Here is a 14520-nt window from a genome sequence, read left to right as displayed (position 1 = left end):
CTTTTGTTGTGTATCAGTTGTAGCATATTTATTGAGCAATAGGTCCATACCATATTTATCCAGCAATAATTTGATACCATATTTATCCAGCAATAGGTCCATACCATATTTATCCAGCAATAGGTCCATACCATATTTATCCAGCAATAGGTCCATACCATATTTATCCAGCAATAAGTCCATACCATATTTATCCAGCAATAGGTCCATACCATATTTATCCAGCAATAAGTCCATACCATATTTATCTAGCAATAAATCCATACCATATTTATCCAGCAATAGGTCCATAACATATTTATCTAGCAATAGGTCCATACCGTATTTATCCAGCAATAGGTCCATACCATATTTATCCAGCAGTAAGTCCATACCATATTTATCCAGCAATAATTTGATACCATATTTATCCAGCAATAAGTCTATACCATATTTATCCAGCAATAAGTCCATACCATATTTATCTAGCAATAGGTCCATACCATATTTATCCAGCAATAGGTCCATACCATATTTATCCAGCAATAATTTGCTACCATATTTATCCAGCAATAAGTCGATACCCTATTTATCCAGCAATAGGTCCATAGTAAGAAAATTGATGCATATAATAGTTCTGTAAATATACCTACCCCTAACAAGTCCACTGATGACTATTACAGTTCTGTAAAAAAAGCCAAGCCCACACCTTACTTTGAGTTGAAAGTCTATGTGCTGTCATCTGGGCTTGGACTTATCTCTCTTAAACTTGTCAAATATAAGAAAAGGTCTCTGGAACATGAAACCATCTTAAGTTTTTTCTGCTAACTAGAAATGAAAAGGTATTTCTCGGCCAAACTGATGACAGCATCCTGAGTGAAGGGCTACCAAGTTTTTCAAACGAATGACCTTGACCTTTTCAAGGTCACAGGGGGGCAAATAGGCTTAAATATTTAAACAATTTAACTATAAACAAAAGACACAGAGACCTGATATTTGGCCTGTAGCATGCCAGGGTCATGTGTTACCAAATTTGTTCAAATGAATGCTCAAGGTCACAGGGGGTGAATGGCTACCATGTTTATTGTTCAAATGAATGTACACTGTACATTTAAGGTCAAAAGGGTCAAATAGGCTAGCAATGTAGCATGCTGGAGTGAGAGGTTGGTCCAAAGATCAGTTCCTCAAAATCCACTTGCACTGCTTCCCATTTCTTTCTTCTTGTATACAGGAAGACCACTCACGATGCGTTATTGCTGTTTTGGGTAAAACTGAACACAGATATTTCCTGGAAGTGAAAATGATGTATCAATATCACCAAGGAAAAACTGACATGGCTGGAACCAGATGAAAATGTAGTCATTGGCCGTGATGGAAGGCATCAGATCTCAATGCTAGCATGCCTTCATATCTGAAGTCTGGTCAGGGTCAACATTCAGACATGCAAGCAAACATTGAAAGAACGGAATTGCGATGGATTGTAGAATCCTATCATGTCATTAAAAGCTCTGGATGTTTTTCACACAGTTTATATCAAACTGTTTCATTGATGTTATAGAGGCTCTGCTTAGAATTGCGACTGCCTGTTTGAATGGGATTTGAGAACTCACCTACCATAGATCATTAGAAAGGGACAAGGACAGTGTAATGTCGGAGCAAATCATGGCTCAACAGACTTAAGCAAACTGTTTGGCTCAGAGAGTAAAAGCAGAACCGGATCTCTTTAGACAGGCTAAATCTGAATTTGTCAAGAAAGGTTGCATCTTCAGTTACCTTGGCCGAGCTTGATTTAGAGTAGTTGAGGATTATTACATAGAACCTTACAGTTATTGTTGGCTCCATAGCAACCAAGAGCAAACAAAATCAGACAGAGTTTGAAATAGAATTACTTGGTAGTATAAAACCTTTCTTGATCATCTGTCTGGAACATAACTTTTGGTCTTGGATCCCAAACTGATGAGACTCATCAGTATTAGGATATGTAATCTGTCTTTTGAAAGTTTACAAAGATTATACCTCAATGCCTTAGCTGTTAACTGTACAAATAAATACACACATAAACCTAAACTAGTAATACACCAATATTAAATGATGACAAGTAGTTTGTGACATGTTCAACCAATGAAATCTTAAGGTGGCCATCTTGGATTTTTTAAAGAAAAAGTTTCATTAATCTTTTAAGTTAATTGCCTACACATTTCCAGCATATTTACAATATTGTTGTTTTTGATATACTCATGGAAATTGGTAATTTAATAATATGGTCATTACATCATAATTTTAAATACGTAGCCCCACTTGCATTTTAATATTGCTTTCTATAATCAATAACTCATTATGTAACCTTTATTAGGTCAAAATATTTTGTGCATCTAACACTCTTAAGATAGTTTATTCTTGCCTCAAAGTTCCAACTAAAAATGACTTTTTGCATTTGTTAACTATAAATCTCTCGAATTACATGATAGAAACATAACTTTACTTCATTGAACATGTACAGGAGGGGATCATATTTAACACCCTTGGCTAGCCAAGTTGAAGACCCCCATACTTTTCATGTCTAACCAGAAATCAACCCTGGCCACCTAGTTCATCAGTCCGAGATCAAGACACACAAATTCTTAACAATGACAAAATACCAATAACACAAATTCAATTTTTTTTCACAATTTATTTTTTCGACTTCTTATAAAGCACTGAGTGACAAGTTTGACAAAATCAACTCTAGCTTTGATAAGGAAACCATTGATATTACGGTATGTTGCACTGTAGGAAAGTCCAAAAGGATCAAGACTGACTTATTTTGCCATCAATTCTTATTCCTTACAACAGTGAAACTCAATATAACGTGTAATAATAATCTCTATAAATCCTCATCTCCTCAACCGCTAGCACTAATGCACCAGCACATGATTGACACACGCCCTACACTACCCTCCTCTTAGGGACGGCCATTCAAACATCACAATTACACATACTTTCAAGTAAACTAAGTTCAAAAGATTTAGAATACTGTTTATACTTCTGTTCAGTTCAACTCAATTCCAGCAATCTGCTCCTTCGATATTTTTTTCATTTTCTTTCTGGAAACTGGAAACTATGTTTTGAAAGATTTTTTAATTTTTTTTCATACAAGATAAAACTCCCCCACATGAGTTGAAAATTGTTGTTCTGGTCCGATTTATTGCTAGATTGTATGACCCACCACCATCGTTCTTAAAGACATCTAAATCAAATTGACATTCATATCAAATCCTTTCCAATTCAATGTGGCAAATCATATTGTCAGTTTTTTGGGGTTTTTTTTAAGTGCGACACACTTGTTCATCAGACAGAAGTTGATAATATTCTTGATCCTGTTTATTTCCATATAACAAGTGAATCTTCTATAGCAAGACACTCCTCATGATACTTTCCCATCTTTTTAAAGTTAATTTTATTTTTATTTTTTTCCACATTTTAAGTTGATATTACATTCTATTTCAACAGACCAATTACACCAGACTACTGGTAACAGACCTGTTGAAACACAAACTCAGGAGTGAAGATACAGCTGCTTTGTAAAACAGATCCAGCAGTCTGGGGTAAAACAAGGAGTAAATTTACCGGGGTGGGGGAGGGGTGTTCAAAATAATGGAAATGTCCCAACTTTCAAAGCCAAAAAAACCCTGATGTGTCAAAGGTAATAAAGGTTTTATATCAATTTTCACAAAATAACCGAAGATTACCCCATTAATGTAGCAAAGATATTTTATTATTATAAGATAAAAGATAAACTTTATATATATATAGACTTGACTGTCTTCACAACACGTAATGTCAAACCTAATAACTAATCTCTTACACCTCTATAAAATCTGTATCACCAGTATATCACACACATTTAAATCCTCTTTATGTACACATCATTTAGACGGCCACACTCTCACAGCAGTTACAATACTTAGTTGTGTACACTCAAATAATCAACAACTTGTACTAATGCACCAAACTCGGACAAAAAAACAACTGAAAATTAACTCTCATTCTCTTAAGCCTCCCAGTTCTTTCGAATCCAAGAAGAATGGAATATCATTCTACAGCCCAACTTGGAACTCTGACCGCCGACCTACCATGTCCAATGACATCAAACATGTTCAACATCTTTTAAATAAGAACTTCACAAAATTGAACAAAACTCTGACTGGGCAGAGGATGAAACAGCAGCAGGACTAGTAAACACCTGTCTGTAGCTATCGAGAGTTTAAGCCTAAACAAAGCTACCATAATGTCAAAGACTAAATAAAAATCTTGTTATTGTTAAATTCCAGGAAAGCAAAATACACCAAAACTTTTCTACGACTAATTTGTCTAAACTTGTTTTATTTTAAAATGCTATAGCAAATTTTGGATATAATATGAATTATTTGATCTGGATCGGCGGAGTTGTCATAAACAAGCTTTGATATATGCCACACTACCAATTTTGTCTAGCGGCTTTAATGTAAAATAGTAATAAATAATCGACCAAATGATGTCAATTAAGAACACTGGTTAAAGGTTTACATTCACTGTTTACCAATATTCTGGATATGACCTTGAAAACAATTATTTCAGAATAATTTTCAAACAAAGTCGAACATTTGTATACTTGTACAGCCTCTGAAAACTTATTTATAAGTAAAATGCAGTAGTTAATAACATGTCTTACAAAAGCCCTGTGATCCTCGGCCCAGTCAAAGCATTAAAAACATCAAAATCATATCAACACCAATTACACACAATAAATGAAAAAGAACATGGAACTTTACACATGTAAATCTGCACTAGGACATTAGAGAAAAAAACTGTGCAGAAGTGAATTATCACACCACATATATATCGGTACTCTGTCAAAACATTTTTTATTCTTCTTTCAACTTTTTACAAAAATAACCATCAAATATATTTACCAATCAAAACAATATGATTACAGCACATCAAGCCTTACTTTGATAGCCGTGTCAGCTATGGTTACCGTGATATACACACCAATGGAACTGTACAGGGGACAATCCCTCAGGATAACAATCAGAGGGGGTACGAGGTCTGGAAGGGGAACAACTGTGAAGGGGAGGGGTGGTGATTTGGTTATATAGTGACAAATCAACAACAACAACAACAAAATTACTTTTGTGGAGAAACGATACAAGATGAAAAATATTAAAACATTCAAGGACAAAAACACACAGAATTACAGATAATTTCTATCTAGCCCTAATTGATCAGAACATGTACAATGAATGCATAAGTTATTAATCATTATATCTTGATTTCCCCAACAAAAACATGATTGATGTGACTGGGTATATATCTGGTAGTATAGGTGTATGAAGCACGGTGTTGTACAATAATATAAGCAGTGAGGTGAGCCAGGCGGTGAGGTGGCCACTCAACAGCAATATCAGGGTAACAAGGTGTGGATATGTACTAACCACTCCCAACTAGATAGGATCTAATGATGATACAAAACCCCAAACAATACCTCAAATGTGTTATGTATTAGTTTTTTGGTTGGCAATGTTTTCTTACCTTATTGAAATATTACCGATATGAAAAAATAATTTTGGATTAAGAACTATCATGAATAAAGGTTTTTTTCCTATCTTTTTAAAAAAACCTAGCAATGAAAAAAAAACCATCTTCAACAAGACTTAAATTTACTTCAACCGCCCCCCCCCCCCCCCTTTTTTTTTTTTTACCTCAACAGACATTGGTTTCATTTCACACTGTCACTAACTCAAATATATGGATTTTACAGTGTGTTCATGTATGTAGTTTCTGTTGGAAGTGGAAAGTACACATCTGCACTTCAAATGCATAAACCATTCAACTGCATAAGTGGGCCAGCTACATTCAAATCTAAGAAAAATAAAACTTTATTATATGGACATATCAAAACATGTTTTCATTGCACCATTTTTATACAACAATAAGACAATGGAGGAGTAACAATAGCGTCAGAGACACCAATAAATCTAGGTTGGACCCAGAGCTGTGCATATTACTGTACAAAAAAAAACACGCAAAAATAATAACGAGAAAAAATATCAAATATCAACAATCAAAACAGCACTATCATTCATACAAGTAAATTACACATGTTTCATAATCATTTATATATATATTTATTATTTGTTATGCTGCTTATAACTAGAAATAAACATCAACATTAAGCTTCTCCAAGATTATAGGCAAAATGATCTACAGTATATTGTCTAGTGATGGTGTCCGGGAACAAACAAGTGAACAGTGAAACATTTGACTAGTTAGGAGACTACACGGAATAGCACAACATATATATTCAATAGCAACATTTATGCTGTTCACTTTCTGATGTTACATTTGCAGCTTTATTTACAAACAATTTCAAAGTGTTCCAAGTTGTGATAAAAATACGAATTCAATGAAGATATCCATATATCTAAATAAAAGTGTTAGTTGCAAACATTTTAAGGTGAATTTTCATATCCAGTGAAGTTTACAGAGAAGATACAAGTCGGCTACAAGAAAGGTGTCTATTATCAACGTATTTACAATCACTGAAGGAAAAATAAATAAAATATAGAAAAGAGGGAAAATGTTTATATATATATATATATATATATATATATATATAAAAAACAACACTGAGCAACATTTTTTTCATATATCATTTCAACATGGGTTTTTAGATGTTCATATATTTACACACACAAATAGAACTATTCACATTCAAAGGAAAACAAAAATAGAACAAAACTACACAGTGGATTAATATGTTTATCAGGTTCCTTTGTTGTCTATCAACGTTCAAATTTAAATACGTATTCACTTGTCAAGTCATATTAATGAAAAATATACATGAAATGGACATCAATACAAACTGAAGCTTTTATTTACAGGTCTATATACACAAATGGGCTACATATCAACACACCAGTTCCGAGCCAAAACAGCTACGTGATGATACTGTATCATCCATTTAGTTTACTGATATAACCATTCCTCTTGGGAAGGGAAGGGAAGGGGCCATTAGCTACATGCACATAGAATTTCTCAATCTCCCAGAGAAAATTTGAAAAACTTGTTGAAGATAAATATCTGTAACGTGTAAATGGCCCATATCTAGACTTGCCCTTCTCAATCCCTGAAAATAGTACTTACTTGAATAAAGTTCAGAAATAGTTTCCCTGAAATTGTTTGTACAGTTTTTTTCTGTAAATATATGAAATATGAATTACTCAGTCATTGTTACATATAATAACTGGCCACACGTATGTTAACTTGATACATTCAATACTAGTATTTAAACCTTTATATGATCAGCTGTCTTACTTTAAGCAATAGCTGAATGATTGGTTCTAGATACACAGAAAACAAATTTGTTCCCGACAATACAAATTTCTAATGCATTTTTATTTTGAATGCTATGTTAAATTGCTACTACAATAAATCTTGTCAAAGCCGATGATGGAGTTATTTTACAAGTTTGCTTAATACTGAAACAGCTCGAAAGCAATCTAAAACGTTACTTTGCGGCAGTGTATTACACAACAGGTCAATTGGAAAATAAAGCATTAAGCAAAAACAGCCAAATATATTAACACCAAACCCTCCTCTAACATCAATATTAGTTTTACATGGAGTGATATTCTGCCAATGACGACAGTAATTCAGGAATCTACTTCAATTTGTAACGAGCACTATCCCTACCTTCACATATACATATATATACAATCTGTACAACTGCCTACCCTTTCATATATATAGCAGTCAAAATCTTGGCACATTTGGATATCGCTATATCACTAAATGAATTTATAATGGCATCACACATGGGATGTGTACATGAAAAACAAAATACAAATGGTTGCAGCTTTTCACAAAGCCCAATATCTAGATAATGTGATAAAGATATGCATGTTATTTCTTTCTATTAAATTTACATGGAATAGCAGTGTTTATTTAAGGAAATATAAGGGTACAAGTTATATGATGTTCAAAATTATTACATAATTTTTAAAAGATTATTTATAGTCTTGAAATAAAATCCAGATGTAGTCTGTTTTATGATCAAACCTAATATAATAATATTAGTTTTTTTCATAAAGTCTCACAAAGTTGATATCTGCAATAGAGGTAGGACAAAAACTCCACATGTTGGGTAACACCAGGACTTACCTAGCAATTAAGTATATGGATACACGAGATCAAACAATTTTTTCAAGTCTATTTTTGCCACAGAGACCAAAAACTGGAATCTCTTACAGTAATTGAAAGTGTGGTTATGATGAAACAGAAACAAAAAATTATCCACACATAATCACTAATCATACAAACCACATGTAAACGACACTAAAACGTATCAGATTCTACAGGAATATTTACAGCAGAGAATGTTGGCATTGTCTATCTGTCAAAAACAGTTTCAATTGTCACAAGTGTTCAATTAATGACTGCTTGTTGCTGGCAACGTTCAATCTCCTCCAAGGTCATCATCCTCTGACCTGAAGCTGGTAAAGGGGGTAGTGATGTCATCTGTTGTTTGAGGACATCTGTACCAAACCACTTGGCAAGGTTTGGGTCTTGTTTGGTAATGTTGTTGTTTCCGTTGAGTAGACTGGTTGGTATGGATGTGTGGATGGGAATTCCTGGAGACACAGGTCCGTTTAAAACTGCACCAGGGGGGAAACAGGAAGTTAGTAAGATTGGCAGATAAAAGATTAAATCATCTTATCAAAACAACATGGCATCACTCATGCGATTTTCCCTGACAAGCAAAATCGCCAAAAAGCACCAAATATATTTTCTTACTTTATAATTTGAATTTAAAAGAGATGTGAGCACCAATTTTAAAATCTAGCAAGCCAGGTGATGGCACTTGGACTGACAAAAACCATCACAATTTACATGGAAAATACAATGTTCCATAAATATAATCTATGAACAAAAAAATATTTCATAAGTCCTCCTTTCTGACAAACACCAGCTGGTGGATAGCTAGACAAATTACAAAACTCACGTTTTTGTGTTGGCGGGTGTGGAGATACAGCCCTTCCAATGGGCACGTTGACTCCCATTGGTGAGCGGACAGGCACACCGAGACTTGTTGGAATGACGGAGCTACGAGGAGTGAGGTTTGGGACTGTAGGGTAAACCCCCCTCATCCCTTGCAGGCGAGGGTCCATGATCCTCGGTTGCTGCTGCTGCATGGCCAAGTGGTTCATGTGATTTATCTGGTTCAGCTGGTTCAACGCGTTAACTACAAAGATTAAATTAATACACTCAATCTTTCAACTAAGAAAGATTAAAGCAAGTCACTTAATCTTCTCACTGGAAAGATTAAAGAAATACATCAAATCTTTTTACTGGAAAGGTTAAAGAAACACTTAATCTTTTAAATGGAAAGGATTGCACAATGAACAGAAACATATTTTAATACATTAGTATAGTCTGACCAAAATGACATGTCATGTTGAACTTTGATTAGCATACTGATTGATAATTCTGGTTATATAGGTGATGATCAATATTTAATTGGAAGAATATACCATTTATCATATTTTCAAATCAAAACATTATTTTTTTTACCTTCTTCATGCAAATGTCAGTAACAATTTGCCAAATGCCAAGAGATGCTCATAATGTGACAGTCACATGACCTGCAGTCGTGCAACATCAGTTTTACAAGTCCAAACAAAAACTCATATTTCAGTGAATATAGCCTATTTTGATGTCAGTACACAAAATTAAAAGTTTTTGTATATAAATTTAACTCAGTATCTTTTATTCAAAATAAATTGGTCCGACAAATTATTCACCACAGTTGCTTTTACATAAGAACCATTTCCAGAACCATGTTGTTTTAAATCTAACATCTCAATTAAACAGAGTCCATATTCTAACATGACTTATTAGCCTTGTTTACTAGCCGTCAGTTACGACCCGAGTCACCACAGCACAGGTAGGGTGGCTTGACCTCTAGATCTATTGTACTGTGAAATCTCCGGCCAGACCCTGGCAAGGAGACCTCTGGTGATAATTTGGGATGCTATCGACTTGTCCAGGGGGAAAACACTGTCACTTACCTTGAGTTACAGCTTACAAAAATAATCCAGACCAGAAAAAAATATTATAATAACAAGGATTCAAGTTGGACCATAGCACAATGAACGGGATATTTTTACTTACTCAACTTATATGGAGAAAATTTGGTACATGGAAAAATTATTACAATAAGCGGGATATTATAATAACTGGGATATTACAATAAGTGGGATATTATAATAACTGGGATATTATAATAACTGGGATCGACTGTTTGCTGCTGTATCTCCAAATTGCTTTTATTTTGTGAATAATTTGAAAACAATATGCAATATCCAATTAAACAGATTTTACTACTAACATGATTATGGACAAGTTCTACCACAACATGCAGACATACGTTATATGTACTTAATGCACTGAAAAATCAATTAATAGGTTGATATACCTATGCATAAACAGGATTGCCTACTTTGAATATTCCTAGTTGCACAAGAGGTCATTCTGGTCAGACTATACCTGATAGCAAAATGCAAAATCACAAGGTTCATTTTTTTTCTTCTCTCAATTGAATGCTACAGCTACAATAAAGTTTTCTGTGAAGTTAACTGATGTTAACAGGCAAAATGCAAAATCACAAGGCCTATTGTTCTCAATTCAATGCTCCAGCTACAAAGATTTAGCAATGCAAAAGCACTATATTGGGAATGAAAAAGGTGACGTGCATTAAACAGGATAGGATGATTCTAGCTTTATATATATTATATTACATTCAGTTATGGTAACTATTACCTACAGTTGATTCTACTGAACAATAAACATATTCTGTCTACACATGAATTTGCCCCTAGCTAAATTTAACATATTGACTACTGTAAAACAGGTGCCCGCTGTACCTCTTGCTGCGGCTGTGGGTGAAATCCCACTCTGTATCATCTGTTGCATGAGGAGAGGGTTAGGTGACATGGCCTGTTGTACTGGTATCCGGCCTGTGATTGGAATGCCATACTGAGCCCCCATAGGGGGGATGGGCCTGGTGAGGGGGCTAGGAGACACACTGAACTGTTTCTGCTGGGGAACTACAGGGGTCTGTACTTGTGGGACAGATGTGGGATTGGCCACTCCAGTGATGGCCCGGTGCAGATGGGGTTGTGAGGGGGTCTGCAGTGATATGGGAGTGCCCTCAGCGGATTTGCTCTGAAGCTGGGGAGTAGACATCTGAGGAACCCCAATCATGGGCCTCCCCACAGGAGGAGTCATTGCACTGCTGGCAGCACTAGAACTGGTGATGGTGATGCCTGGGGAAAAGAAAACAAGCTGTGCAAGTCCCCTATCATTGATCAGCTACAAGACAGATATCTCAACACTATTTGCAGCCAAAGTGTGGACACTCATAAAACAAATAAACTTCAAACACACAATCTCATTTTTTGCAATGTCCAAGGTGTCATAACTGTTCGAAGTTAAACATTGAGTGAAGTTTTCAGTATTTATACTGAATACTTTCACTCATGTTAGTATTATATGTACTTTTGAATAGGATATAAATTATGTAAATGAACAAAATATTTTCAACATTATTATACATACAGCACAATTGTTCTGAACAGTCCTGACAGAAACCCTATATATTCCTAACACTAATGGTGAAGTGCTGCAGTGCAAGGCCATGCATAGTGCCTACCTTTCACAATAGGTCGGCCTGGAGTAGCTACAGGTCCCGCGACGGGCTGACCAGGAGAATTCTGGAATCCCCCTTGACCTATCAGGGCACGTGCCTGCTGCTGCTTCTGTTGGACTGATGTGGGCGATGACAACTGACTCAATTGTTCAGCCAAGATTACCGACTGTAAATAAAGATGTTACAATGACTTAAAAACCCAAAAGTGCATCAAACTATAACTTGCTCAGCTCTTCAGTCAAGCTTCCAGACTGTAAATCAGTTGTGTGAAGTGTTTATTTTTCAGTTGTATTAAAAATTTGAGATCTCATCTTGCAGAATTTAGAATTGGCCGACAAGGATCAATGTTCAAAATCATCTAAAGATTTATGGTGTAAACAATTAGCTACAAAGGTGGGTGATACCTACATCTTGGTGACCAGCCAGCGACGCTGCAATCGAGTTGATCCCAGAAATGTTCAAGTCCTGGTTGCTGAACTGTGATGAAGGCATCGACGAAGGCTGACAGTGGGTTGTCATACTTGTCATTATAGTAGCTGGCATGTTCTCTTTGGCTTGTTGCTCAATGTTCATTTTCTGAATTAATTCTAAATTATCTACAGCACTATGGCTGGTGTCCAGCGGTATAAGCTGCTTTATTGGGCCACCATTATCTGAAACATGCAGATAATTCATCGATATAAAACCAGGAAATTGTGTAATTATAAATGACAATCTTACAAAAGTTTCTGTTTTAAACAGGATTTATCAAGGTTTTCTTTTTTAACAAGCCACTGAAATATATATTATTTCAAAATTGTCAAATAAGTTTAACTTACCATTTTCGCCTTCAACATTATCTTGCCGCTGTTTCTCTTTTTCCGATGCTTTATCAGAATGCATTTTCTTCATCACTGATGTCGGAGTGAAGGCTGCACTCACTGATGGCTGTTAAATACAAAACCAATCATTTTAATTAAATTTCATTTTAATTTTGGCAAAACTATAATTTGAAAAAAAGCTGAATCGGCAGAGAGAGGATAGTGACAATTTTGAAATGAAAAGTATTTTTTTATCAATAAATAATTAGTACAATTACATTTCATAAAAACATTCCCAGAACGATCCTGATTTGTGGTGCTCACTATCATAATATCTACAATCTTCACAAAACTAGCCTGTTCTGCCAGGATATATTTCCATGCCATAATTATTAGGTAACAATGAACAATGCAGACTGAAAGCTAACTACCAAGCACAGGTGAATTGAACCGCCCACCGTCTGATTGACGATGATATATGTTATCCCATATGTAGATACCTTTGGAGTCTGGCAGGCCGGGGATGTTGCTAAGGACATGGTAGGTGTCTGGGTAACATTAGATCCTGCAGGCTTCATGGATACCATCGGGTTGGGAGATTTGGCCCTGTAAGACACACTACACAATGCGCTAGCGCCTCAACACATATTTTCAATTGTGTTCATAATCAAATTTCTGTTAATCATATAAATATACTAGTAACTCTGATTGGAGAGTGCAGGATTACCTCCCCACTAACAAAAGCTACAAAATCAGAATCACTTGTCGTACAATTTGATAGTATTAAATAGGCGATTGCTTAAGTTAACAAATTTTTTATATTTTTACTTAAAAATAAATTGATATTAAGGTCTTCAACTAACCTGTCTTGTTGTTTTCTAATGAAGCGTTCTCGCTGATCTTCCAGTTGTTTCTTTAAAAGTGCAGTCTGCATGATTGCCTGAGTGTGTGCAATCAGCTCTTGTGGACTTGGTACACGTGGTACAACAGGTGGCCGGATTGTCGCTGTCGACTGTAACACAAGTTTATACATCTCAGTACACAGATCAATATATAACAAGGGTCAAGTCATTATATGTTTATCAAGTCAATGTATCAAAAATTTCAAGCAAACATTAAACTTACAAAATGCTATTTGACTTTTACACAGCCTTATGATTACACTCTTGCACTTGATAGTATGTGGTAATCTACATGATTTCTGATAGTACATGGTAATCTACATGATTTCTGATAGTACATGGTAATCTACATGATTTCTGATAGTACGTGGTAATCTACATGATTTCTGATAGTACGTGGTAATCTACATGATTTCTGATAGTACGTGGTAATCTACATGATTTCTGATAGTACGTGGTAATCTACATGATTTCTGATAGTACGTGGTAATCTACATGATTTCTGATAGTACGTGGTAATCTACATGATTTCTGACAGTATGTGGTAATCTACCTGATTTCTGATAGTATGTGGTAATCTACATGATTTCTGATAGCATGCGTTAAACTACATGATTTCTGACAGTATGTGGTAATCTACATGATTTCTGAAAGTATGTGGCAATCTACATGATTTCTGATAGTACATGGTAATCTAGATGATTTCTGATAGTACGTGGTAATCTACATGATTTCTGATAGTACGTGGTAATCTACATGATTTCTGATAGCATGTGGTAATCTACATGATTTCTGATAGTACGTGGTAATCTACATGATTTCTGATAGTATGTGGTAATCTACCTGATTTCTGACAGTATGTGGTAATCTACCTGATTTCTGATAGTACATGGTAATCTACATGATTTCTGATAGTACATGGTAATCTACATGATTTCTGATAGTACATGGTAATCTACATGATTTCTGATAGTATGTGGTAATCTACATGATATCTGATAGTACGTGGTAATGTACATGATTTCTGATAGTATGTGGTAATCTACATGATTTCTGATAGTATGTGGTAATCTACATGATTTCTGACAGTATGTGGTAATCTACATGAATT

General features: G+C 35.1%; 1 protein-coding gene across 8 annotated transcripts in view; it reads right to left on the bottom strand.

The window, feature by feature from the left end:
- Positions 1 to 3275: 3275 nt before the first annotated feature.
- LOC117332802 (ataxin-2 homolog) overlaps positions 3276 to 14520 on the bottom strand; it is a 32732-nt gene continuing 21487 nt past the window's right edge. For 6 of the 8 annotated variants that reach the window (XM_033891840.1, XM_033891842.1, XM_033891845.1 and 3 more), the window contains 8 exons: positions 13371 to 13519; positions 13008 to 13125; positions 12526 to 12634; positions 12116 to 12360; positions 11711 to 11873; positions 10923 to 11324; positions 9002 to 9241; positions 3276 to 8654 (listed from right to left, as the gene is read on the bottom strand). In XM_033891840.1, the coding sequence (XP_033747731.1) occupies positions 8425 to 8654; positions 9002 to 9241; positions 10923 to 11324; positions 11711 to 11873; positions 12116 to 12360; positions 12526 to 12634; positions 13008 to 13125; positions 13371 to 13519 (1656 nt within the window). In that variant the 3' untranslated portion in view covers positions 3276 to 8424. The remainder of the gene's footprint in view (positions 8655 to 9001; positions 9242 to 10922; positions 11325 to 11710; positions 11874 to 12115; positions 12361 to 12525; positions 12635 to 13007; positions 13126 to 13370; positions 13520 to 14520) is intronic. The other 2 variants (XM_033891844.1, XM_033891846.1) reach the window with 2 other exon arrangements.

This window comes from Pecten maximus, chromosome 8 (genome assembly GCF_902652985.1).
Source record: "Pecten maximus chromosome 8, xPecMax1.1, whole genome shotgun sequence".
NCBI classification, from domain to species: Eukaryota; Metazoa; Mollusca; class Bivalvia; order Pectinida; family Pectinidae; genus Pecten; species Pecten maximus.
This window is presented reverse-complemented; position numbering and strand designations above follow the sequence as displayed.